The 23,363-nt window shown below is 47.9% G+C and overlaps 1 protein-coding gene across 2 annotated transcripts in view; it reads right to left on the bottom strand.

The window, feature by feature from the left end:
- Window positions 1-23,363, bottom strand: part of ppp2r5cb (protein phosphatase 2, regulatory subunit B', gamma b) — a 31,336-nt gene extending 7,973 nt beyond the window's left edge. Inside the window, exons 1-12 of one of the 2 annotated variants that reach the window (XM_084440365.1) lie at window positions 23,251-23,363; window positions 22,341-22,400; window positions 19,427-19,589; window positions 8,399-8,598; window positions 3,981-4,091; window positions 3,587-3,679; window positions 2,952-3,082; window positions 2,760-2,819; window positions 2,525-2,633; window positions 1,922-1,975; window positions 1,541-1,711; window positions 1-48 (exon numbers count right to left, since the gene is read on the bottom strand). The exon at window positions 1-48 is cut by the window's left edge and continues 80 nt beyond it. In XM_084440365.1, the coding sequence (XP_084296491.1) occupies window positions 1-48; window positions 1,541-1,711; window positions 1,922-1,975; window positions 2,525-2,633; window positions 2,760-2,819; window positions 2,952-3,082; window positions 3,587-3,679; window positions 3,981-4,091; window positions 8,399-8,598; window positions 19,427-19,589; window positions 22,341-22,400; window positions 23,251-23,277 (1,227 nt within the window). In that variant the 5' untranslated portion in view covers window positions 23,278-23,363. Of the gene's footprint in view, window positions 49-1,540; window positions 1,712-1,921; window positions 1,976-2,524; window positions 2,634-2,759; window positions 2,820-2,951; window positions 3,083-3,586; window positions 3,680-3,980; window positions 4,092-8,398; window positions 8,599-13,407; window positions 13,546-19,426; window positions 19,590-22,340; window positions 22,401-23,250 lie in introns of those variants that run through there. The other variant, XM_084440366.1, reaches the window with a different exon arrangement.

Raw genomic sequence — 23,363 nt, 5'->3', positions numbered from 1 at the left:
GCTCATGATGTACTCGTTGTTCCAGTAGTACAGAGCTCTCTCTGCCACCTACAGTAGCACAGTCAACACATATAGATTACACCACACACACACATACTGTAAACAAACTGACACACTCTGGTAAAGACACACACACATATACTATATATATATATATATATATATATATATATATATATATATATATATATATATATATGCATGCAATGTTTGCGCTGGTAAGGTTTTGCCGTGGCGTGATGCCACGGCAAAATCCTTGCCGCCACACCATAGATTTGATACAAAAATAAAAAATACTAATTAGGCTAAATACTGCATATTCAATTTTTTTATTAAAAATCTTAAACTTATATTTCTGCCTAAATGCTCTTTCAAAACCATGATAATGTTGTGCCCGCATTTTTATTTTTCAACAATAGCTTGGGCCGCGTGCTCCGTGAACGCTGCTTTCTGTGGTCAACTCAAAAGACTTTGCGTGTGAAGGGACGTTTTCTTCAGCGAGCCTATTACAGAATAACGTAGGCTAGTGTTTAACCAGTGTTTGAATTGGACCAAAATGTGCCGGTACCTAGCCTACTCCTCAACAGGGTACATAGCAGTTAAAAATAGATTAATGTTTGTAATCAATACGTGGACTCATACAACATACATCGTAGAGCTAGAGAACGTTCCAGTAAGAAGTGCCGATCGCTGATGACAACTGGCGGATCCTAAAGCCTAAAGCCTACATTTTCCAGATGGACATCCTACAATGAAGAGGAACAGACAGTAGAATGATGTTGAGAGCAGTCAGGTAGGCTAGCCTATTGCTTCCCCTGGACCAGTAAACGGGCAAGTGCCTCACGCAATTGTACGATTGGACAAGTAATAAATAGTTGAAGTGTAATAAATATGTAACGTTATCTAAAAAATACAGTGAAGAAACACGACGTGGAGCTACACATGCCCCCGGTAGCCTAGCCTATGATTGAGCCGAAGCGCAGCCTCCATCTACGTAGCTTACGCGCTGCTGTCTGTCAGTCAGCAAGCATCATTTGGCAAGGAGACGGCCCACACCACAAGCGCGAGTACAACATGCGTATCAGAGACGCTGCCCTGACTGACTGACTGATTGAGTGACTTTTTTGGCTGGCTGAACCGAAAGTTTAACGACGCTAGCTTGCGTTAATGTTCCTCCAGCCACCTAGAAAGTGCTAGTCAAAGCAACAGCACACACACAACAGCACACACACACACACACACACAGACAGACAGGCAGACAGGCAGGCAGACAGACAGAGACAGACAGACAGACAAGACAGAGAGACAAGACAGACAGACAGACAGACAGACAGGCAGACAGACAGACAGGCAGACAGGCAGACAGAGACAGACAGACAGACAGACAGACAGACAGACAGACAGACAGACAGACAGACAGACAGACAGACAGACAGACAGACAGGCAGACAGACAGACAGACAGACAGACAGACACCCAGTAGAACTCCTAGACAAACCCCCAGACAGACAGCGAGTGGCTGAGCCAGCGGTGGACAGACCTGGAAGTGCGGGCTGGAGACGCACTTGGCCAGCTGTCTGAAGAGCGGCTCCATGACCTTGACGAACTCGCTGGGCTCGATGACGTCCAGGATCTCCTCCAGCTCGTTGAGGAACATCACCTCTTTGGGACTGTGGGTCTTCGGCCAGTACTTCAACAGAGCCATCACAGTCTACGGACACAGACGGGAAGAAGCCTCTGGTGACGCGTGACGCGTTGGATCAGCGGCCTAACGGAGGCCGTGTTGGGGGGACTGTAGTCCCGCCCCCCCCTTGACGCAGAGCCAATCACGGGTCTCACACCGGTGTGGTGTCGTCCGGTGCACGGGCACAGCCGGGGGGGACCGGCTGGGGAGACTGACTGAGGTGTGGGAGGGTCTTACCGGCTCGGTGAGCGTGCTGTCCTTCTCTAGAAACTGCACCACGCAGTACGCCAACTGGAGGAGGGAGGGAGGGAGGGAGGGAGAGAGAGAGAGAGGACGAGAGTAGGAGAGAGAGAGAGAGAGAGAGGACGAGAGTAGGAGAGAGAGAGAGAGAGGACGAGAGAGTAGGAGAGAGAGAGAGAGAGAGGACGAGAGAATAGGAGAGAGAGAGGACGAGAGAGTAGGAGAGAGAGAGAGAGAGAGAGAGAGAGAGAGAGGACGAGAGAATAGGAGAGAGAGAGAGAGAGAGAGGACGAGAGAATAGGAGCGAGAGAGAGGACGAGAGAGTAGGAGAGAGAGAGAGAGAGAGAGAGAGAGAGAGAGAGAGAGAGAGAGAGAGAGAGGACGAGAGAATAGGAGAGAGAGAGAGAGAGAGAGGACGAGAGTAGGAGAGAGAGAGAGAGAGGACGAGAGAGAGTAGGAGAGAGAGAGAGAGAGAGAGAGAGAGGACGAGAGTAGGAGACAGACAGACAGACAGACAGACAGGTGAGGCTTCTGCCACAGTGGTTTGTTTAGTTTAGTGCTTCTGAGCAGCGCAGGTAGGGGGAGGTGAGAGGTCGCTACCTGCGGGTGATAGACGCTAAGAGACTTGACTTTGTGTAAAGGCAGCAGTACTTTCAACAGGAAAATCTTGTGCTCCTCTTTCAACGGTAAGGCAAACCCATTGATTATGCTGCAAGGAGAGAGAGAGAGAGAGAGAGAGAGAGAGAGAGAGAGGAGGGAAAGCGTGAGAATCCAAAAGCTGTTGATGAATAAATAAAGAATAAATGTGCTCTGAGAAAAACGAGGCATCAATTACCTTCCTAATATTTCCAATAATTCTGCTATTCCGTTATGATGTTCCGTTTCATAAATGAACCTGAGGGAAAACGAAAGAAGAACGACGTCCGTTTCAGTTAAATCGCAATGACGGAACCCTCAGAACCGCCGAGGCAACGTGACGTCCATTAGCCTGCGGTCAGTATGAGAGAGAGCATGTGACGCGTCTCACCTATAAAAAATGTGGTTGATCTGTTTTCTGATGTACGCTCGCAGGCCCAGGAACTTGCCGTAGATGCGATGGAGGGTGGTCTTCAGGAAGTCCCTTTCTCTGGGGTCCTCGCTGTCAAACAGGTCTAATAGCTGGAGGGAAACAAACACAGCCGATGTACTGAGGGAGATGTACGTGTACACACACACGCACACACACACATGCACACACACACATGCACATACACACGCACACACAAACATACATGAACGTACATACACACACGCTCGCACACACACAAACATACATGAACACACACACACACATACATACAAACATACACACACACACACGCACACACAAACATACATGAACGTACACACACACACGCACACACACACACATACATACAAACATACATGAACACACACACACACGCACACAGACACACGTGAACACACACGCACCATATACAAACATACATGAACACACACACACCATATACAAACATACATGAACACACACACACCATATACAAACATACATGAACACACACACACCATATACAAACATACATGAACACACACACAAGCGCACTTGCAGAAATGCTCTCATCCATTTTAGTTGACAGCAGTGAAGAGACAAGCAGGTCTTACCTGCATTACAAATTTCTGGTCAATATACTTCTTGGCTATATTTGGTTGAAAGTCGGGCGACTCTAGAAACCTCAGGAAGAACTCGTAGACGAGCTGTAGAAAGAGAAGGTTCGTCAGTCTCAGCTGTGAAACTGTGTTCAAGGTGGTTTATTTGTCATATGTACAAGATGTACTTGTACAACATGTATTGTACACCAGGTACAATGAAATGCTTGTGTGTGTGTGTGTGTGTATGTTCATGTATGTTTGTATGTGTGTGTGTGTGTGTGTATGTTCATGTATGCTTGTATGTGTTCATGTATGTTTGTGTGTGTGTGTATGTTCATGTATGTTTGTATGTGTATGTGTGTGTGTGTGTGTGTGTGTGTGTGTGAGAGAGAGAGCTCGGGTGTACCTGTAGGTGCGGCCACGCTGCCTCTAGCGTGGGCTCGTCCTCCTCCGGGTCAAACTCCGCCCCCGTGGGGTTGGACGACGGCGGCAGCGTCCGGAACATGTTCACCGCAAACTGGAGGGACAGACAGATAGACAGACAGACAGGTCACCACACAACCTGGAGGGACAGACAGATAGACAGACAGGTCACCACACAACCTGGCGGGACAGACAGACAGAGACAGGTCACCACACAACCTGGAGGGACAGACAGACAGACAGACAGGTCACCACACAACCTGGAGGGACAGACAGACAGAGACAGGTCACCACACAACCTGGAGGGACAGACAGATAGACAGACAGACATGTCACCACACAACCTGGAGGGACAGACAGACAGACAGGTCACCACACAACCTGGAGGGACAAACAGACAGAGACAGGTCACCACACAACCTGGAGGGACAAACAGACAGACATGTCACCACACAACCTGGAGGGACAGACAGACAGACAGAGACAGGTCACCACACAACCTGGAGGGACAGACAGACAGACAGGTCACCACACAACCTGGAGGGACAGACAGACAGACAGGTCACCACACAACCTGGAGGGACAGACAGACAGGTCACCACACAACCTGGAGGGACAGACAGACATGTCACCACACAACCTGGAGGGACAGACAGACAGACACACAGACATGTCACCACAGAACCTGGAGGGACAAACAGACAGACAGACAGACACGTCACCACACAGAAGCGCTCCGCTGTGATCGCCCGGTCGTCGTACAATGAAGCACAACCAGTGAACAGAGACCCACATAAAAGCTACACAAATCCACAGCACTGTAGTAAAAAAAAGTCAATAAGCTTCATCTCTTGGACAAAGGAGGTTCATGTTAATTTTGATTTCAAATTACTTTTAGGGAAACTGGAGAGTGTGTCTGTGGGGTTTTGCTCTTACTCCTGTACTTAGTATAATCTGTGTTTACTTGGGCCCTTGTGCATTTATCATTTTAATGTTGAATCCCTTTTATGTCTTTGTATTGAACGTCCTGTTTGTCTGTAACTTTGGGTTGTATTGCCACTGTTTCTCTTGACCAGGTCTCTCTTGAGAATTAGGCCCTGTATCTCAGTGAGATTTAACTGTCTAAATAGAGGTTACATAAACAAATAAATAAATAAAAACAGTCACCAGATGCTGGGTTGGGCCGAGCAGCAGGCTGGCTATCAACCAGCGGAGAGCTCAAGAACCGGGGCCCCACTGCCGGGGCCCAATGAAGGCAGACATGACAGACATGACAGTGTCAGGACCCGTACACTAAACACTGGCACTAAGAGGCCCTCTCTCTCTCCCCATTACTGACACACACACTGAGAGGAGAGAGGACACAACCTTCATTCCTCCCCACCACCCTCTCTCCCTCTCCCTCTCTCTCTCTCCTTTCTCTCTCTCCTCTCTCACGGCCCCTTTCACCCTTCCCTCACACCCCTGAACTAACAGCGAGAGAGAGAGACAGAGGAGGAGCATTTCACTCTCCAGTCAACATTTACACCGTTTCCTTTTCCCCCCTCCCGAGAGCGCGGGGTCTAGAGGAGAGTGGAACCTTCGTGTCATGAGAACCCGCTCGCGGAACCCTGCTCACGGAACGTCGAGGCGACGGCGCTTCGCTCGCTCGTCGGCGTGTCCTCGGGTCTCGGAGAGAGCGCGGGGGTTTGCGTAATGGAACCGTGAAGAAGAAACTCTTCAGAGCCTGAGTCATTGTCAATCTCCACGCTGTGAGGATGAAAGCAGCAGGCTTCAAAGTGTTCTTCTTTGTTGAGGGGAGCAGGAAGGACAGACCTTAGGGTAGGAGAGACAGGGCGGGGGTGGGAAGGGGGGTATATATTTTCATGTTGATGTAGCCTCTGCCCAGTCTTTTTTCTGCTGCCCTGATCAAATAAAAGGCCAAACGAGGAGAATGGAGGAAATTTGCACCTCGACCGTCGTGCAGTTCGCTGGACATGGAGGACGGCTTTGATAAACCATCATCAAAGAGCTCAAATTCTACCACAGAGAGAGAGAGAGAGAGAGAGAGAGAGAGAGAGAGAGAGAGAGATGGAGAGAGAGGAAATCAGAGAGAGGTGGGGAGAGACAGAGAGAGAGGGACAGAGATGGGGGAAAGAGAGACAGAGAGAGGGAGAGCGAGAGATATAGGAAGAGAGTCAGAGAGAGAGAGAGAAAGATATAGGAAGAGAGAGAGAGAGAGAGAGAGAGAGAGAGAGAGAGAGAGATGGAGAGAGAGAGGAAATCAGAGAGGTGGGGAGAGACAGAGAGAGAGGGACAGAGATGGGGGGGAAAGAGAGACAGAGAGAGGGAGAGAGAGAGATATAGGAAGAGAGTCAGAGAGAGAGAGAGAGAGAGAGAAGAAGGAGAGCAGACTTGGCACCGTGTCCTTAATATAGCAATAGTAATCATCTAGAGCAGGGGTCTCAAACTCAAATTGGCTTGGGGCCACTGCTGGTATCGTCAACTCATAGGAGGGCCACTTCAATGTCAACTTCAACTACTACTAACTATAAGAAAGTGCAATATTTCAGAAAATTTCATTTTTCTTTTCCATAACTAGACTCACAACTCAGTCTTTAAATGTTGCAAGACTATTCCATAACTAACGTTTTCATCATACAAATTCAAACCGGTTTCCATTCATTTCTATGTTAACAGTTAGTGCTGCAAATCTTTTTTCCTTACTTTTATTTTATCTTGAATAGGCTTCATTTGTACTTGCAAGATGCATCACTACTGTAAGCCTGCCCTGTACCTGTACTTGCATTTATTAAAGTTCAAGTTTGTTTCCATTTCTTACCAGACACTTGAATTCATTTGTAGGCTACTACTCTATTTCTTGCTGGACATATCTTGAAAGACTGAGACCTTAGCCCTCTTAGCTGTGTGGCTCGTTTTTTCCTCTCGTCTCCCTATGACACTGTTCTCCATGTTTAGTAATGAATAGTGACTTTGTTCTTGCATATCAGGCAGGTAGAATTTACATTGAACTCCACAAAAAATACTGCAATGTCCATATTTCTTGAAACGTCTGTGTTCCTAACGTTAGTTAACCATGAAAACAGCCTCTCGGTGGCGAGCTGCATTCCGTTCATAGTTCATAGTCGCATGGGGATTGATTGCCCCTGTGACTGTATGCAACATTCACCTCGCATGCTGCGCACAATAACATAATTTCGCCCCATGTTTGAGCGACTTGAATTTCGCATTATATGCCTGCCTGCCGGCGCGGTTAACAAGAAATTATTTTGCGGCCCGGATTACATTATATTTCTGACATCATGTCACGGGCCTGATGGAGTGGTGTGGCGGGCCGCAAATGGCCCGCGGGCCGCGAGTTTGAGACCCCTGATCTAGAGGGAAGGCTGCTTTGCTGACTACAGCTCATCTGAAGAACGGAACTCTAGTCTGGATGTGACGTTTAAAACAGGTGGGCGACACTGATCAACTTACATAGGATGAGAGACGCCACACACCACGTCCTGAACACTCACATGCCCAACAAGAGCCTATATATTTGAATTATAAGTCTAGCGCATGTCTATTATAGGACTATAATTCTGGATGTATGTAGGCCTAAGACACGGACAGAGGTGAGGCTGGCTGAGCCCCAAGGTCTGTTGTTCACAGCCAACCCCGAAATGATGGGTTAATGACGACGGCTCGTCAATTACACTCGCTTCACAAAGACAAAAAGGGGCCGGCGCGGATGAGGAGCGGATGAGGAGCGGATGAGGGATTGTGAGCGGAGTGCGTGCAAGGCGGCCGCTCTGTCATCCGCTGGGGTTCACCCAGAGTTCGCTGGAAGCTCATGACTCAACAAAAACAGTATTGGTGCTTCAGGCCACCCGGTTCGCTCCTCTGCTCATGGTTCAAAAGGGACGGGAATGAGCCAAACCCAGGAAGAGATGTAGTTTCAGATTAAACTATACAGCGAGCACAACGGGTCAGTTTATTTTTTCATGGCCGCGACCGATAAACTGACCGCAAAAATCTTCGGCTTGCGATCTCGGTAGCAAAGAGCAACAAAACAAGAAACGTTCGAAATGTTCAGATCGCCGTCTGTGGATCTGTGGAAGTATTTGTGTTGCTTTCTCCACACACCGTTCCCAAAGGACTATTATTAAAGTTCATCTTCTGTTAATGGGCCCCACTTCTGAGAGATAGGGGCTCCGGTGTGACCTTCCAGCCCTGGGCTCCCAGAGTCAAAACTAGCCTCATCTGGACCCAGCCCCGGCCCCAGCGCCGGCCCTCAGACCCAGACACGCCCCGGGCCTCAGCTCTCGCTCAGGCCCAGTCACTGGCCCCGGGGCCCCTTAGCCCTCGGCCCCCGAGCCCCCAGACACAGCCTGGCCCCCGGGCCCGCTCCCGGGTACTGACCATGTGCACCACCTCCGGGTAGATGGGCTCGGTGATGACGTTCCTGTTGTGGGTGATGTACTCCACCATCTCGCTCAGCGCCGCCCGCTTCACCTCCTTCCACTTCAGGTCGCTCAGGGGGTCGGACACGAAGTCGAAGAGCACGCAGCACTGGCGCAGCTTCTGGATGAACAGCTTCTCCTGCTCCGCCGGGGGGACATCTGCACGGGAGAGAGGGGAGGGGGCGCGTTAGGTTTCGTTTCACCGGACGCTTAGCGAATTTACTAAAGCCTCGTCGGTCGATGCAAAGGGGGGGAAAGGTGAGCCGAAACGAGCTCACGTCGACCAGAAACACCCCGAGACTAGTCTGTAGAGGAAGGGTGGAGAGAAAACGCATGAAGAGGCCTTTGAAAGGGAGAGATGGGCTGCGTTCCGAATCGCCTACTACCCTACTATATAGTATGCCAAAACAGAATGTAGTATGTCCCAATACATAGTATGCCACATGCAGTATGGCAAAAGTACCAGGATGACCTACTACATCCGGTCGTATTTTGCAGTATGCACGCCAGCAGGCTTTTCTGGCTATTCTGACCCACAATCCTTTGCGCAGCGGTAATGTGCGTCACATGCGCGAGTTGACAGCTGTAGACGAATGTCGCGTTATGGACAGCGACGGATGTGGGCTAATTTCAAGGCGCAATGTTATGACAAGGTAGTATGTCCCAATTGGATGCCTACTGCTTGCAAAGTACGTACTTTCTAAGGGCAGCTGTAGTAGGTACTGGTAGTAAGAAGTAGAAGTATGCGATTCGGAACGCAGCCATGGCCTACGCAGGAAACCATCCCGACACAGTTCGGCAGGGCGCACTTCTCTGACGAACACAATGCCCTACGGCTTGATCTTTTGATCACGATAGAGGAGCACAAACCTTAGTCCCACCAAATATTAAACTCTCAACTGCCGAGTCATTACCAGTCTATCTTTTGTAATCACCCCTGTAGCTACGGCCCCATATATTAGTGCCAGCCAGCCAGCCAGCCGGCCTTCTGGCCTATTGTGCGGGCATGACCGATCGCAAAACAAGCCCGACACAAATCAATGTTTATGGCCAACCGGCCTTGCAGGCCAACTCACTCACACCATTATCTCAGTCTGTGGAGGGGGGGATTGAGATGGATGTCGGGTTGTCTAATTCGACCCCTACTAGTCCCAATGGAACGGCTCAAAATTCCTATATAGGTGTCATCGCAAAAAGATTGAGTGTGTGTTGACCTGGCAGACTACATGGCGAGGACTCAACCTAGCAATATTTCGTTTATGCATGGCCATCGCGATGCGTACATGCGCAATAGTCACATCGCAAGGGCCCGCAATGTTGTTCTCTTCTTTCCCCTGCTATGTTAACTCAAAACATGTCATGCGACTAACTTTTTGCTCCACTTTTTAGTTTTCATGACTGTCAAAAACTAAGAGACGCATTATTAGTAGGCGTTTCGGAACGCAGTCAACACACTTGGCTACCGGTGTAAGCAGACGCGAGGATCACTGTTTAGTTCTAACCTCATGTAGGACATAGGCCTGTATGTTTACAAGTTTGCTTATTTCTGTTTAAAACAAACAAAATATATTGCAATATATGTCACAGAAAATTGCATCACTACAATGTATGTTTTTGTCAATATCGCTCAGCCCTAACTCAACCTGTTCCGGTGTTAAAGATGACAGTGTTTACAGTCATATTCGCATGACCCCGTTTACTATGCCGCACGCCTCGGTCTGCTCCGCGTCACGCTCCCCCCCCCCTACACCGCGGCCTCTTACCAAGAACCGCCCCGCCGCCCCAGGCTTACTCAGCAGGTCACAGCGTCCTGAGATGTACGGAACAGGCCTGCCGCGACGCCCTGTTCTCGGAGCGCGGTGCGCGTGGATGGTTTGGAACATTCCGTAACAATGGCCCCCCGTCCTTACTCTGCTGGCGCCGACAGGAAAAGCTCTCTAACTTTCTCTCTCCCTCTCTTTCTCTCTCCCTCTCTTTCTCTCTCTTACTGACTTCCACTTTCTCTCCCTCTCTTTCTCTCTCTCTCCGACTTCCACTTTCTCTCCCTCTCTCTCTCTCTCTTCCTGACTTCCTTCTACTTTCTCTCCCTCTCTTTCTCTCTCTCTCTTCCTGACTTCCTTCCACTTCCTCTCCCTCTCTTTCTCTCTCTCCGACTTCCACTTTCTCTCCCTCTTTCTCCCTCTCTCTTCCTGACTTCCACTTCCTCTCCCTCTCTTTCTCTCACTCTCTCTTCCTGACTTCCTTCCACTTCCTCTCCCTCTTTCCCTCTCCCTCTCTTTCTCACTCTCTTCCTGACTTCCTCCCACTTTCTCTCCCTCTCCCTCTTTCTCTCTTCTTGACTTCCTCACACTATCTCTCTCTCTTTCTCGCTCTGTTCCTGACTTCCACCACTTTCTCTCCCCCTCTCTTCCTGACTTCCTCCCACTATCTCTCCCTCTCTTTCTCTGTCCGTCTTCCTGATCTCCACTTTCTCTCCCTCTCTTTCTCTCTCCCTCTCTTTCTCATGTCTTCCTGATCTCCACTTTCTCTCCCTCCCTCTTTCTCTCTCTTCGCTGGCCTCCCTCACAGTCACATGCCTGTAGTTGGCCGGGCGGGGCAGGTGTCCGGTCCGTCCCGTCCAGGTCTGCTCCAGTTACCCAGCAGCACTAGGGGCTCCGAACCGGCCTTCAATATTAAGCAAGGCAGGGTCTGGGGTCTGGCTGTGTGGTCTGGCTGTGTGGGTCGATGCATGCTCAGACTGCTGACCTTTACAATCCCCCCGCTAGCGATCAAATCAATCAAATCAAAGCTTTATTTGTATAGCGCATTCCATACCCAGAGGCAACACAATGCGCTTTACAGAGAGCAAGCGATGGGTATCATTAGGATTCTATCGATACCAATATCGATATAGATATTGCTTATTGACACCGATACTTATCGATAATCTTATCGATACTACTGTACCACTTTGGGACTGCCTGGGTCGGTGTTTCTGTCTCTGTTGGCCTTCATTTACAGAGTGGTCCGTCACTGTGATATAGTGATCCTGTGTGATACTTGTCCAGCCAATGCTGGTTATGGCTACTTTGTACACATTGGCAAGCTCAGCTATGATGTTTCTCTTTTTAACTGCTTGTTTAGGCTTGTATGCGTAGCTGATAGCTGATAGCAGCCTAGCAAAATCAATCAAAAACTTAAAAAAAAAGAAGTCAGGATTATGCAACCCTGGCGATAATAGGGGAAACACTGCACAGACTTATCTATAATAATGATAATGAGCCTGGCCCCATCTGCTTCCATCTGCATTAGCATTAGCCGCTTCGCTAAAGCAGTCAAACACACTGCACTGCTTCGCATTTACCGTATGTGAAACTTGTGTTTAATGAGCGTGCTGGTGTTACCCCCTTAATACACAATTAACTTTTCACAAATTGCATTCAGCACCGTGGGTAGATTTGGTGAAGTATCGTTTTGCCCTGTCCGCCACTATGCCTACATTGTAGTACTACCTACTAGAATGAAACATCATCGCCTGTCACCATCAGCTTGGCCATGACGGATGCCAGCTGTTGGCTGATTTATGAAACAAATGCAGGCCCATGGATTTATGAAGCGTTAAATACCGATAGCAGCACCGATTGTCCACGAGGTTATCAATATTTCTGAACTGACCCAATGACGTACCGGTACCAAAAAATACCGGTTCCCGATAACCATCCCTACCCACTGCAGGTAACCTCCATCACACCACCCTCCCCAGGAACTTAGGCAGTAAGCACACGTCTACAAACAGCTTAACCATTGGGAGGGAGGGGGGTATGAAGCCGCCATACTGGTCCACTCCGCTGGTGCAGGCTTTAACATCTGGAACTGAGGCAGCCTTGATTTTCACTGAAAGTAGGATGTGTGTTATCAAATACTGCAACCTTTTAGATCGCAACAGACCTTTCAGTTCCTTGTAAGTGTAGTTATTTGATTACTGCAGCGTTCACGCAAAAGGCTAAACGTATTGCTTATGCTTAGCATCCTATTTCGATGAAGTGTTCTGTACTAGGCCCCTCTACACTACATTGATAGCTCATTGCCAGCATCGGGGTCTGAAGTGAACGTTTTCAGCAGCATTCGTTGAATACCAGCCTCACGGTGGCTTGACAGGTTTCCCCCTGCAGCAATGTGTTTCAACCTCAAGACACACACACACACACACACACGCACACAGGCATAAGTCTTCTCTACACACAGCGCATTACACGGTCCGCTGGTCAGCGATTCAAACGTGTTGTAGTGGGAATGGGAGGAGAGAGAGAGAGCGTAGTGATGAACCGGGCCGCTAACGCAGGGGGACAGAGCGCGGGTCGGCCTCCGGAGGGAGACAGCACACATCTCCAGCCTGTGACCTCACATCCTTTGACATCAGCAGTCGTGGTGGGGGATGGGAAGAGGCAGAAGGCAGCCAAACTCTCTCTCTCTCTCTCTCTCTCTCTCTCTCTCTCTCTCTCTCTCTCTCTCTCTCTCTCTCTCTCTCTCTCTCTCTCTCTCTCTCTCTCTCTCTCTCTCTCTCTCTCTCTCTCTCTCTCTCTCTCTCTCTCTCTCTCTCTCTCTCTCTCTCTCTCTCTCTCTCTCTCTCTCTCTCTCTCTGCTGAGCTATGCAGCGCTCTAGCAGAAGCCCTTCCTCGTTGACAGACGCACAGAACGCGATACTCTCTTCCTTCTTTTCTCCACCTCCGGCAACACCAGGCTCAGTCAGACAAAGAGGACGGCGCACGTGCACACTCTCTCTCTCTCTCTCCCTCTCTTTCTCTCTCTCCACTGACAACTTCCCGACCGGAGCGTTTCCCCTCAACATCTCCACCTCCCTAAACCACATTTAGCAGGTGGCTGTACGGATTCTTAACCTCTTTGGGGCGGACACACACACACACAGACACACACACACACACACAGACAAGAGAATAAGATGTGTCAAAAGGCAGTAGCCCTCCTCACCTCTAAAATGCATGAGGGCCACGGGCTGGAAAGGCCCGTTGGAGCTGGGTGCGTCCAGAACCATCTCCTCGCCAGCTCTAGAACATGTCAACATCTACGGGGCGAGACAGCGGCGAGGTGAGCGGCGGGCAGCCCCAGCTACGGCGAGGAGCCAGCCTCCATTTTAGCACAAACACTCTGAGCAGAAAATGAAGCTCCCCTGCTTGCTGGAGGGAACCAAGCTAGTTAGTGATGTCATTCCTGAGGAGAGGAGCCCGATTGGCCGGCCCTAGTCACATGGCACGTCAGAATGCATAAACATGAGGGACGGGATTGGCTCGCAGCCTGGGGGGGGAAGGGGCGGGACCTGCGCTGTGATTGGAGCAGCCGGTCTGCCAGGGTCCAGAGTGTGCTGCACTTTCTACCCAGGATCAGAAGAAAAACATCCTGAATTCTAATGTGCCTCAGGGGTAAAAGACTTGTTCATTCTGTAGCATGATTGTACAGTTCCAACTGTACACGTTCATTTTCATTTCATATAATTTACTGTTCCCGTGGGGAAATTTGTTGTGGATTGTACATTGCACTCCTTGTCACAATTGTACTCCTTGTCACAATTGTATAGTCAACTGTATATTTACGTCTGTATATTGTATTGTATATTCTATTTTATACTTGCATCTATTGTACTTTGTTTCTTAATCTCCTTTGATGTCCCTTGAATGTGGCTGGTGTAACAGTGCAATTTGCCCATGGGGATTAATAAAGTACTACCTACCTACCTCTCCCCTGTCTGCATCTGTCTCATACAGACAAAACAACACTGCTCTGCCACTAGAACCGTTCCTTGATCACATTGGTCTAAAATGGCATCTTAGCCTACAGGAACTGACCTCCTTGATTTTTCTCTATGGAAACAAAGAAAGGAACTAAATTAAATGGTGTGGTCTCAATAACAAGGATCTTTACTTGTCATACTGTACCGTAGGAGGTAGGGGTACTAACTATATACAATAAAATGCTTACTTGAGACCTTCTCAACAGACACAATGTGTGTGTGTGTGTGTGTGTGTGTGTGTGTGTGTGTGTGTGTGTGTGTGTGTGTGTGTGTGTGCGTGTGCGCGCATGTTTCAGCTCCTCAGGAGCGCAGCCCGGGTCCAGGTGTACATGAGAGACAGGAAGTCGTTGCAAGCGACACAGGAAGTCTAAATGCAAGACACGACGCAATATGTCTAGCTCTGCAGATCATTAAGAGCCGAAACCCGGCACCGCTGACAAGTTGACACCAACACAAGCGTCGTCCCGGAGACCATAGATATCCAAACAAAGACGACTGAGAGAAAGAGAAATGGAGGTCATGAGCCAGAGAGAGGGGTGGGCAGAGACTCAGGGATGCTTAAGTGCCATATGTACAAGATACAGGTACCATGTCCAATTAAATGCTCATTTCAGTGCCTTTCAGCTCTTATTTTGGAGACATTCACTAAGTTGATCCACAGATTGAAGCGTACTATGGCACAGTATGAATATTGCTGGTAAATTTCACCACAGCTGCCTTTCGACTTTCGACAGAGCCACTACTTAAGAAGCGTCCCACAGGAGTCTAGACAGTAACCACGTTACGTCATGCGTTAATCTGGCGGCGTATCTCTCTGTCTCACTGCAAGCCTTTAGATGAATGAGGACATTTTGGCCCACGTTCAACTTGTAGTAGCACGTTCTGTATTAGGGCTGGGTAACGATTCGAATTTTGAAAAATCGATTCGATTCCGATTCACTAGGTTCAGAATCGATTATCACGATTCAATTCGATTCGATTCAATATCGATTCGGTTAGTGTTACTAAAACCTGCTTTTTTTTTTAGCTGTAACCTTAATTACATGACTGCCAAGTTATGCAACACATCAATACTAGGGCTGGTTTTACTGATTTCCAAAAATGAATGAATGGATCATTGAATGAATTAATGAACCATTCATTCCTTCATTTATTCATTCATTCATTAAATAAAAGATCGATTTGGGGATTCATGAATCGATTCTGAATCATTTGATTCAGAATCGATTAATCGTTTTTTTTTTAACCCAGCCCTATTCTGTATGTACGGTAGGAGCAGAGAACAGAACAAGAAGGTTTACTTTCACAACTACAGCACTGTTCTGTGGACTGAACATGCCGTGTGCAGTCCAGGGTCACAACAGGGAGGAGTCTGGGTAAATGAGTCTGGGTGGGGCTGTCGCTATAGATACCGAGAGCACCAACAGTCCTAACGCTTGGTGTTGTATTAACTTGAGACAGTGACTAGGCCACACCTGCCATTCAACCTCCGATGGTTGCGGAAGACAGAAATATGTGTGGGTAGTGACATTTTGAATTTGAACTGACGCACGGAACTGCACCGACAGTGGAAATCGATGTGTACCGAGTGGTTGCCGACATTAACGCTTAAATTGGCCTTCGACAAATCAGCTACGTATTAGAATGGTTTTTCCGGAGACAAACACTGCGACACACTGGTGTTTTTTTTTACTTTCACGAGGTCGCTCGCCGTCATAAACGGGAAGCTATCACCTGAAATCATAACCTCAGAATGAACTGGGTACAGCCCTATTTTTAGTTACCCTATTTGGCTTCATAGATTTAGGAACTGGTCCTGTCTGGCACACAGGGAGGCAGACGGCTAGATCTAATGACATAGGCTGAGCCGCACTGAATGGCATCAGAAGACTCACTTTAAACGTGCGTAGTCAAAGCAAAAGTCTCCATCGGTCCCAATGAAATGCGCTATGTCAAAATGGCTGGATTAGGTATGACCTTAACAGCGACCATCTCTTTGGTCTTCCGAAGACTAATTATAGGCCAGCTAGCAGATCCATCCTTGAGTTATGTGAAGGAGTAGCTGATTGTTTGTGAGTATTAGGATGTCTTGTCTGTCAGAGTGGGTAAAGAGCCCTTTCTGGCCTGTTCCCTGGTCATGGGGTATTCTACCATCTAAGGACCTGTTGTTCCAAACCAAACACATACCCCCACCCCCCCTCTCTCTCTCTCTCTCTCATTATTTCGCCCTGCAAACCCTCCTTTGGCATATGCAGCCTGGTCTGGCCTATTAATAGCAGGCGTGTGCTATTCTCAACAGTCATGGTGCAGAACAAGTTTTAACTTGTGAGGCATCGGGCCGTTTCTGAGAGACGGTTTGTGTTCGTGGAGATTTCTGAGAATTCACAGATGGCGAGTGCGACGCATCGAGACACAGCTGAAGGCTTCGTTGGAGGGCCTCTCAACAAAGTGTTTGGTTCTCTTGTCTAGATTCCCTCTTCAATGGGTTCATCGAACTTATCCAGGGGAGAGAGGCTCCAGGATGTCTGGTTCAGTTCATCATCCTCTGATCCCAACATGACCATAAGAGCACACACACACACACACGCATGTACATACTCACACACGCACACACACACACACCTACCTTTACATCATCAAGAGTCTAGAAACAACTTCATTCCAGCATAAGGTCCTTTTCTTAAGGATTTGCTGCAGAGTACCGTTTAGAGATATAACCACAACGGGTTACAGTGGAAGGACACGCTCAGAAACACTTAATTTGTTTCACCAATGGAGCAACATCTTCACTCATGCCTTTTGCACACACAGGCAAGCGAGCGTGAGATGTGAGAAAACATCAAACGCGGAAAGTGAAGACTCTGGTGGAGTGACAGGTAAATGGTAAATGGACGGCACTTATATAGCACTTTTATCCAAAGCTCTTTACAATGGCCTCTCATTCACCCATTCACACACCCATTCACACACCGATGGCGGCAGCTGCCATGCAAGGCGCTAGCCTGCTCATTGGGAGCAATTTGGGGTTTAGTGAGCCGTAGCCGGCCGCCCCACATACAGGACATCAGAGCGGCTAGCTTTTCTGAGGGCAACATAACAAGATTGTGAAGGATATATACTGTGAGATTCTAAAACAGGGACTAAGTTATCTTCCCCAGTCCCAATTGACCAGATCTTTCTCTAGTAAACTGAGGCTGACAACGTTGCTGCTGTGTACGTTTCTCAAGACCAGACAAAGCTGCTGAGAAGGTGCCCTTCTACGGGCCCGTAGCTCGGGAGGCAGAGCGGCTGGGGACTGGAGGGTCCCCGGTTCGATACCAGCCCCAGGCGGTGTGCGGAAGTGTCCTTGATCAAGATATGGAGTGTGCTGTTTGATGAATAAAGATTTCTCCTTCTTGTTCTGAGAAATAGGGATTTATATCAGAGAATCTGACTCCCACTCTCACCAGCAGGTGGAGACAAAGTCTCAGGAAATCAATACAAGAGCTGCGTGGCCCAGTCCACAAAAAACAACTAAGATGTAGGTTTGAAAGGCTAATACCACATTGCTTGTATGCAACTCTTTCATATTCACACTGCAAGGGCACCTTAAAGGTATTTCCCATGGGTTGTGTGTAGGCTTCACCTCTGCAGAGTGTAGGCTTCACCTCCCCACAGCTGCCAGACTGGGGTCCATCCAAAGTGAGAATGCCTGGAATGAAAACAGGCCTTGCTAGGTGCCTGTTTAGACAGGACCACTGATAACATCCACTGGGCCATGGGACAATATTTTGAGAAGTCTATCAAAGCCCTCTTCTTGAGGTGCAGAAACGTGAAGAGCCTTTACTTTAAAATGGGGGAGCTTATCTGGCACGATCTATAGAGTAACAAATAAGCGGAGATAAAACCAGGGAGAAGGTATAAACGCAGATAGCGCTGCACGCCGTCTTTGTCTTCAGATAGCGGCAGAGGCCGAAAGGTGAACACGGGATATGTGGTGTCACCGCAGCTGAGACAGCTGGCTTGCCTGGTTACTGTTACAAGGCAACTGAGGTGTGTGTGTGTGTGTGTGTGTGTGTGTGTGTCAGCTCCAGGGCTACTTCAGGCTGGGCTGGAGCCATAGATGGCGCATCTCCTAACTGCCCTTTGCCCTGATCCATCTAACGGGGCGTGGAGATCTCTGGTCCTGAACGAGAAACCTACGGCAACCGAAACAAACGTTCCCAATCCCACTCAACTGACAACCGAAACAAACGTTCCCAATCCCACTCAACTGACAACCGAAACAAACGTTCCCAATCCCACTCAACTGACAACCAAAACAAACGTTCCCAATCCCACTTAACTGACTCACTAACTTCACTCCTCCACATCTGCACACACACACGCGCACGCACACACACACATACACAATCTTTATGCCGGGCATTGACACCGACAGCAGTAGGAGCATGATTAGGTTTGCCAGAGCTGGGAAGAAAGGGGGGTGGGGGGGGTGAGTTCAGGGGAGTCGCCTGCCAGTCACTGCTGCTGCTTATCTGGGCACCAGCGGGATCCTGAAATACAGGGACCAGTGGCATTAGCCTTATCTCTGGATTACCCCTAAATATAGACTCTTGGGTCAAATCCAGTGCAAAGTCCACGCCAGCGACGGCCGCCATGTGTTTCCATGTCTTGCGTAACCTGTCACCAGCCCGCTGTTCTTTCATGAGACGCGCAGGGGGGGGGGGGGGGGGGGGCGGACAGTGCATGTTCAGAGGGACTTGGGCAGGAGTGTGTGTCATCCCATGATTTACATAAGAATGTAGGGAGGCTTTTAGACATGGCGGGTGGCAACAGAGCAGCTTACTCAGGGGCTAAACCCAAAGGCTAAGTCCACGGTAGGAGCTGGATGACAACGTGGGTGGGAGGAGATTCGAGGGACCCTCGAGCTTCTTTACTGTAGGGAGGCCGAAACCGAGCTTAACGGCCTAGCAGAGTCCGTCCTCTCCAATGAGATGAGCTCGGCCTCTGATGTGACCAAGTGTTCAGGTTCAGGTCATAGATGAATGAAAAGATGAGCGAGGGAGAGAGAGGAGGAGAAGAGGGAAGAGGAGAGACTCTGTCCGTTGTGTGAGAGAGGAGGACCCCCCAAATCCCATATCCTCCATCCACTTCCACTTTCAAGAGCCGGCAGAGGAAGTGGAAGGAGCCGCAGTTGACAACCCGAAACTGAGTGGTTACCTTTGAACGCCGGCAGCTTCTGAAGCTCTCTGTTGTTGCTGAGGCTGAAGCGGGAGGAGCTCTGCCTCTTGTCTTTTTTGACGGGGGTCTGGGAACATGGCTGCTTCCCCTTCAGCAGCTGGGTGGTGGGAGGGATGCTGTTATTCCCCTTCCTGTTAGAGCCCTGGCGACGAGGGGAGACGGGAGAAACCAGTGAGCGGGAGAGACCGACAACAGGATATCTTAACCAGTGGTGAAGAAAATAAACCTTTTAGCTAAAAAGTAGGGCTGGGTATCGACTCGAATTTCAAGAATCGATTCGATTCCGATTCACAAGGTTCAGAATCGATTATTACGATTCGATTCAATATCGATTCGGTTAGTGTTACTAAAAACTTTTCTTTTTTTTTATAGCTGTAACCTTAATTACATGACTGCCAAGTTATGCAACACATCAATACTAGGGCTGGGTATCGATACTGATTTCCAATGAATGAATGAATGAATCATTGAATGAATTAATGAACCATTCATTCCTTCATTTATTAATTCATTCATTAAATAAAAGATCGATTTTGGGATTCATGAATCGATTCTGAATCATTTGATTCAGAATCGATGAATCGATTTTTTAAACCCAGCCCTACTAAAATGTGATGAAAAACTTTACTCCTTCCCCTGGCAACAAGCCTGTGTCTGTGGATCTTAAGATAACAGATTCGAGCAAAACGACTTGCTGTTGAGCAGCTACAGATTCTCTCATTATTTGGGTCTAGCGTTTACATAGCAACGAGACTAACTGGGGTCAGAGGCCAGGGCGGATGAAGACTAGGTCAGGGGTCAACGTCAGCCGCTGAGGTTTGCCCTCTGGATCCCACAGATGTGAGAGGTACACGGTACTAAACGGAGATTTGATCTCACTGGGAAGATCTGAATGTGGAATCTGGTGAATGTGTGGATTTTCTCATGGTTGATCCCACCTGCCAGTTGATCACACACACCTGGCAACAGTTTCTCTCTTTCTCTCTCTCTCTCTCTCTGCAGCTGTTGGGGTTACATTTGCCAGAGTGCTGGGGGGAGGATGTCAAATTCACTAAAAACCCGGTGTTGGCTTCAATTTCTCTTTCTCTCTCTCTCACACACACACACACTCACTACAAGATGGGTTTTTAGGAGTTAGGCCAGCTTAGTTTAGTAATGGGAGGAATAAAGCTTCTACAGCTGGACCCCATGATGAGCAGGATTACTGACTCGTGACCCAAAAGAGCTCTTCTCTCCCACTCATTCATTAAGATTCAAGATCCGTTTTATTTGCCATGTATATGTTTCACATACTAGGAATTTGACTAAGGTTCAGGCATACGCTGTTGCTGACGACAGGACAGTGCAAAATGCAGTACAAAAACAAGTGCAAGTACAAAATACAAAAACGTGCAAAGAATATACAGTGCAATACATGAATTACTGTTAAGAAAAAATATGCAAAAATGCAATTAATCCAATGTTGATACAGTTTCAGCCGGCTTCATAGCTTCAATACTGTTGTAACAGGAGGGGATGAAACCCATGACCTACCGCAAAGATTGAAGCAGAGAACAGGCACTCGTGAAATAGACAGTACAGTTCTTGTATTTATTGGGCAAAAGGGCATGTTTTGGCCTTAAGCCATCATCAGCATATCACATAATAAATACTAAGACTATATTGTCTATTTTGTAAGTGCTGGTTCTCTGCTTCTTCAACTGTATCTCCCTACCGGGCACTCATTACTATTTTGAGACCAGGAGTTGTTCCCACTTTAATGCTTTATTTTCCGCAAGGGAACCCAAATATATATTGGTAGACCAAAGAGGAATTGCCTGCGATTTGGGGTGCGATTTGTCTCCTTCAGTCTTTTTTTAGGGATATTCATCACACAAGTGTTGTGCCAAACAACCTTTGCTACATTCACACTGTCTTGTATGTATGCCAAATATTAAAGCAGTGAGTAAGGTGAGCCAGCTAGAGTGGGACTTGATCCAGCAGCACTGCTGGCGCCGTGTCACCATCTCCTACTGTAGCTCCAGAACCAGACCACTTGTTTGGCACAAACTACACTGGCTAACAAACGCTTGTTTAAAAGAACAGAACACGTTTGACAAGTGGAACGGGGGAAACAGAACAGAACATTTGATAACACGGACAGAATGTTACACACCTGCTACACACTTCTGAGGACCTTGCAACACTGGTCGAATGCAGTCACGTCAACACACAGGTCTGGCAGGTCAAGGAAGATTATTACAATTCCTAAACCGCCAGCATGATAGTTACGTGACTCTCCCCTGGATAAGTTAGGCGTGATGTTTTTCTTGTCACCATCCCTTTGAGCTTACAGGGCTCGAGTGGCAAAAGCATGTGAGACGAGGCTGGGGGGGGCTTTAGGGGTAAGGGGTAATACTGTGACATCATGTTGCCCAGTGATTTAAATTTGCCACAAGGCTAACACATTAGTAGATATGCTGCTGACACACAACAGAGTACAGATAACCTAGGATTACTACCCAGGGTGAAAGAGAGAGAGTGAGGGAGCTACTACAGCCTTAAGAAAATACATACGCGGTTAAGAAGGGACGAAGGGACATCTAAGTCTGTAAGCTCTAACCTCACTGATTGGTTTTGACGTGATTGCTCGTCTCGCTGGCTTAGCTAATTAAAGGGTCTCACGTCGATTTTTCAATGTTGCCTACTCTGCTCTGATGAAATAAGATGAATCTGAATGGTGTTTTGCAAAACTTAGATGCAGATCTAAATCATATTCTGACCGAGACACACTGTTTAAAGTGTGTAATAATCTCTTGTCTTGTACCATTCCATGTATTGGGGACCCTGCAACAGATCTTGAGGTCATTGCCAATGTCAGGGGTTTGAATTCTGGTTGTTAGTCCAAGGTTACCTCATGTTCAGAATTCTCTTGTCCTCCAGTTTTCCCAGCTTTTCCAGACTTGGGGGAGTCCTAAACGAAAATGGATAATGTCAGAGGTCATCCTGTTAATTCAACACTGAGTTTGAAACTGGGGAGGGCACAGTGGTCTCTAGCCAATGTAACCACATTTATAGCCTGCGGTTAACCTACTTACTAGTCACACAATTTTGTTTAGCTAGCTAGCAAGCAACCGTTAGCTGGCTGCTAGCGTACGTGGCTAGCCTTTCCTGAAGTTTCGGTAATGCAAGCTGCTAACTTAACATCATCATGTAGCGTCTGCGCTTAGCTAGCTAACGTGAGCTACTTCCCAATAACGTTATATAAAACAAATGTTATGTTGTATATATGAAACTAAACTAGCATGCCACAGTGCTAACGTTAGCTAAGGTATTCAGTGTCATTGTTCATGAAGTCTAGCTAGGACGTGAAGCCTAGCGAGATGACCATTTCTGTTCAGTAGAGACCCTTTTAAAGACGGGTGCGGACTAACGTTAACGACGCTTCCTCGCCACGAAGCCGGGAGTTGTTACTTAGTGCTAGCTTGGTAGTAGAGAGGCTACGGGGTTCATTTATTCACCCGAATATACGTTAGCTATTACAGTAGAATATGCATCTTTGTCGTATAACAGTCTTCTTAAGTCTGAATTGCCAAATCTCTTAGCTATATGATTTCAAGATCTATCACATCATAAATTGCCACACTTGTGTTGCTACCAGCAAGCTAGGCAGTATAGTCTGGCTTGCCCCTGGATCAGTATGGGACACAATGCAACTGTCAAGACAAGTATAAACCCATGCATCATCTATTACATATAGCACTACTTTGTGGGTTAACGGTGACATAACGTTACCATCTGCAGCAGACTCCCCTATTACTCACCTTGTCTTTTTTCGTTTTGTTCGGCATTGCACAAACGTAGCCGCCCTCGCGTTCCCCTGCTGAACCCCTCCAGTGCCCAGTACTACTGAGCACTTCCAGTACTACTGAACACT

Source organism: Borostomias antarcticus, assembly GCF_949987555.1.
Source record: "Borostomias antarcticus genome assembly, chromosome: 6".
In the NCBI taxonomy this organism is placed as follows: domain Eukaryota; kingdom Metazoa; phylum Chordata; class Actinopteri; order Stomiiformes; family Stomiidae; genus Borostomias; species Borostomias antarcticus.
The sequence above is the reverse complement of the archived record's forward strand: the minus strand, read 5'-3'. Positions and strand labels throughout refer to the sequence as shown.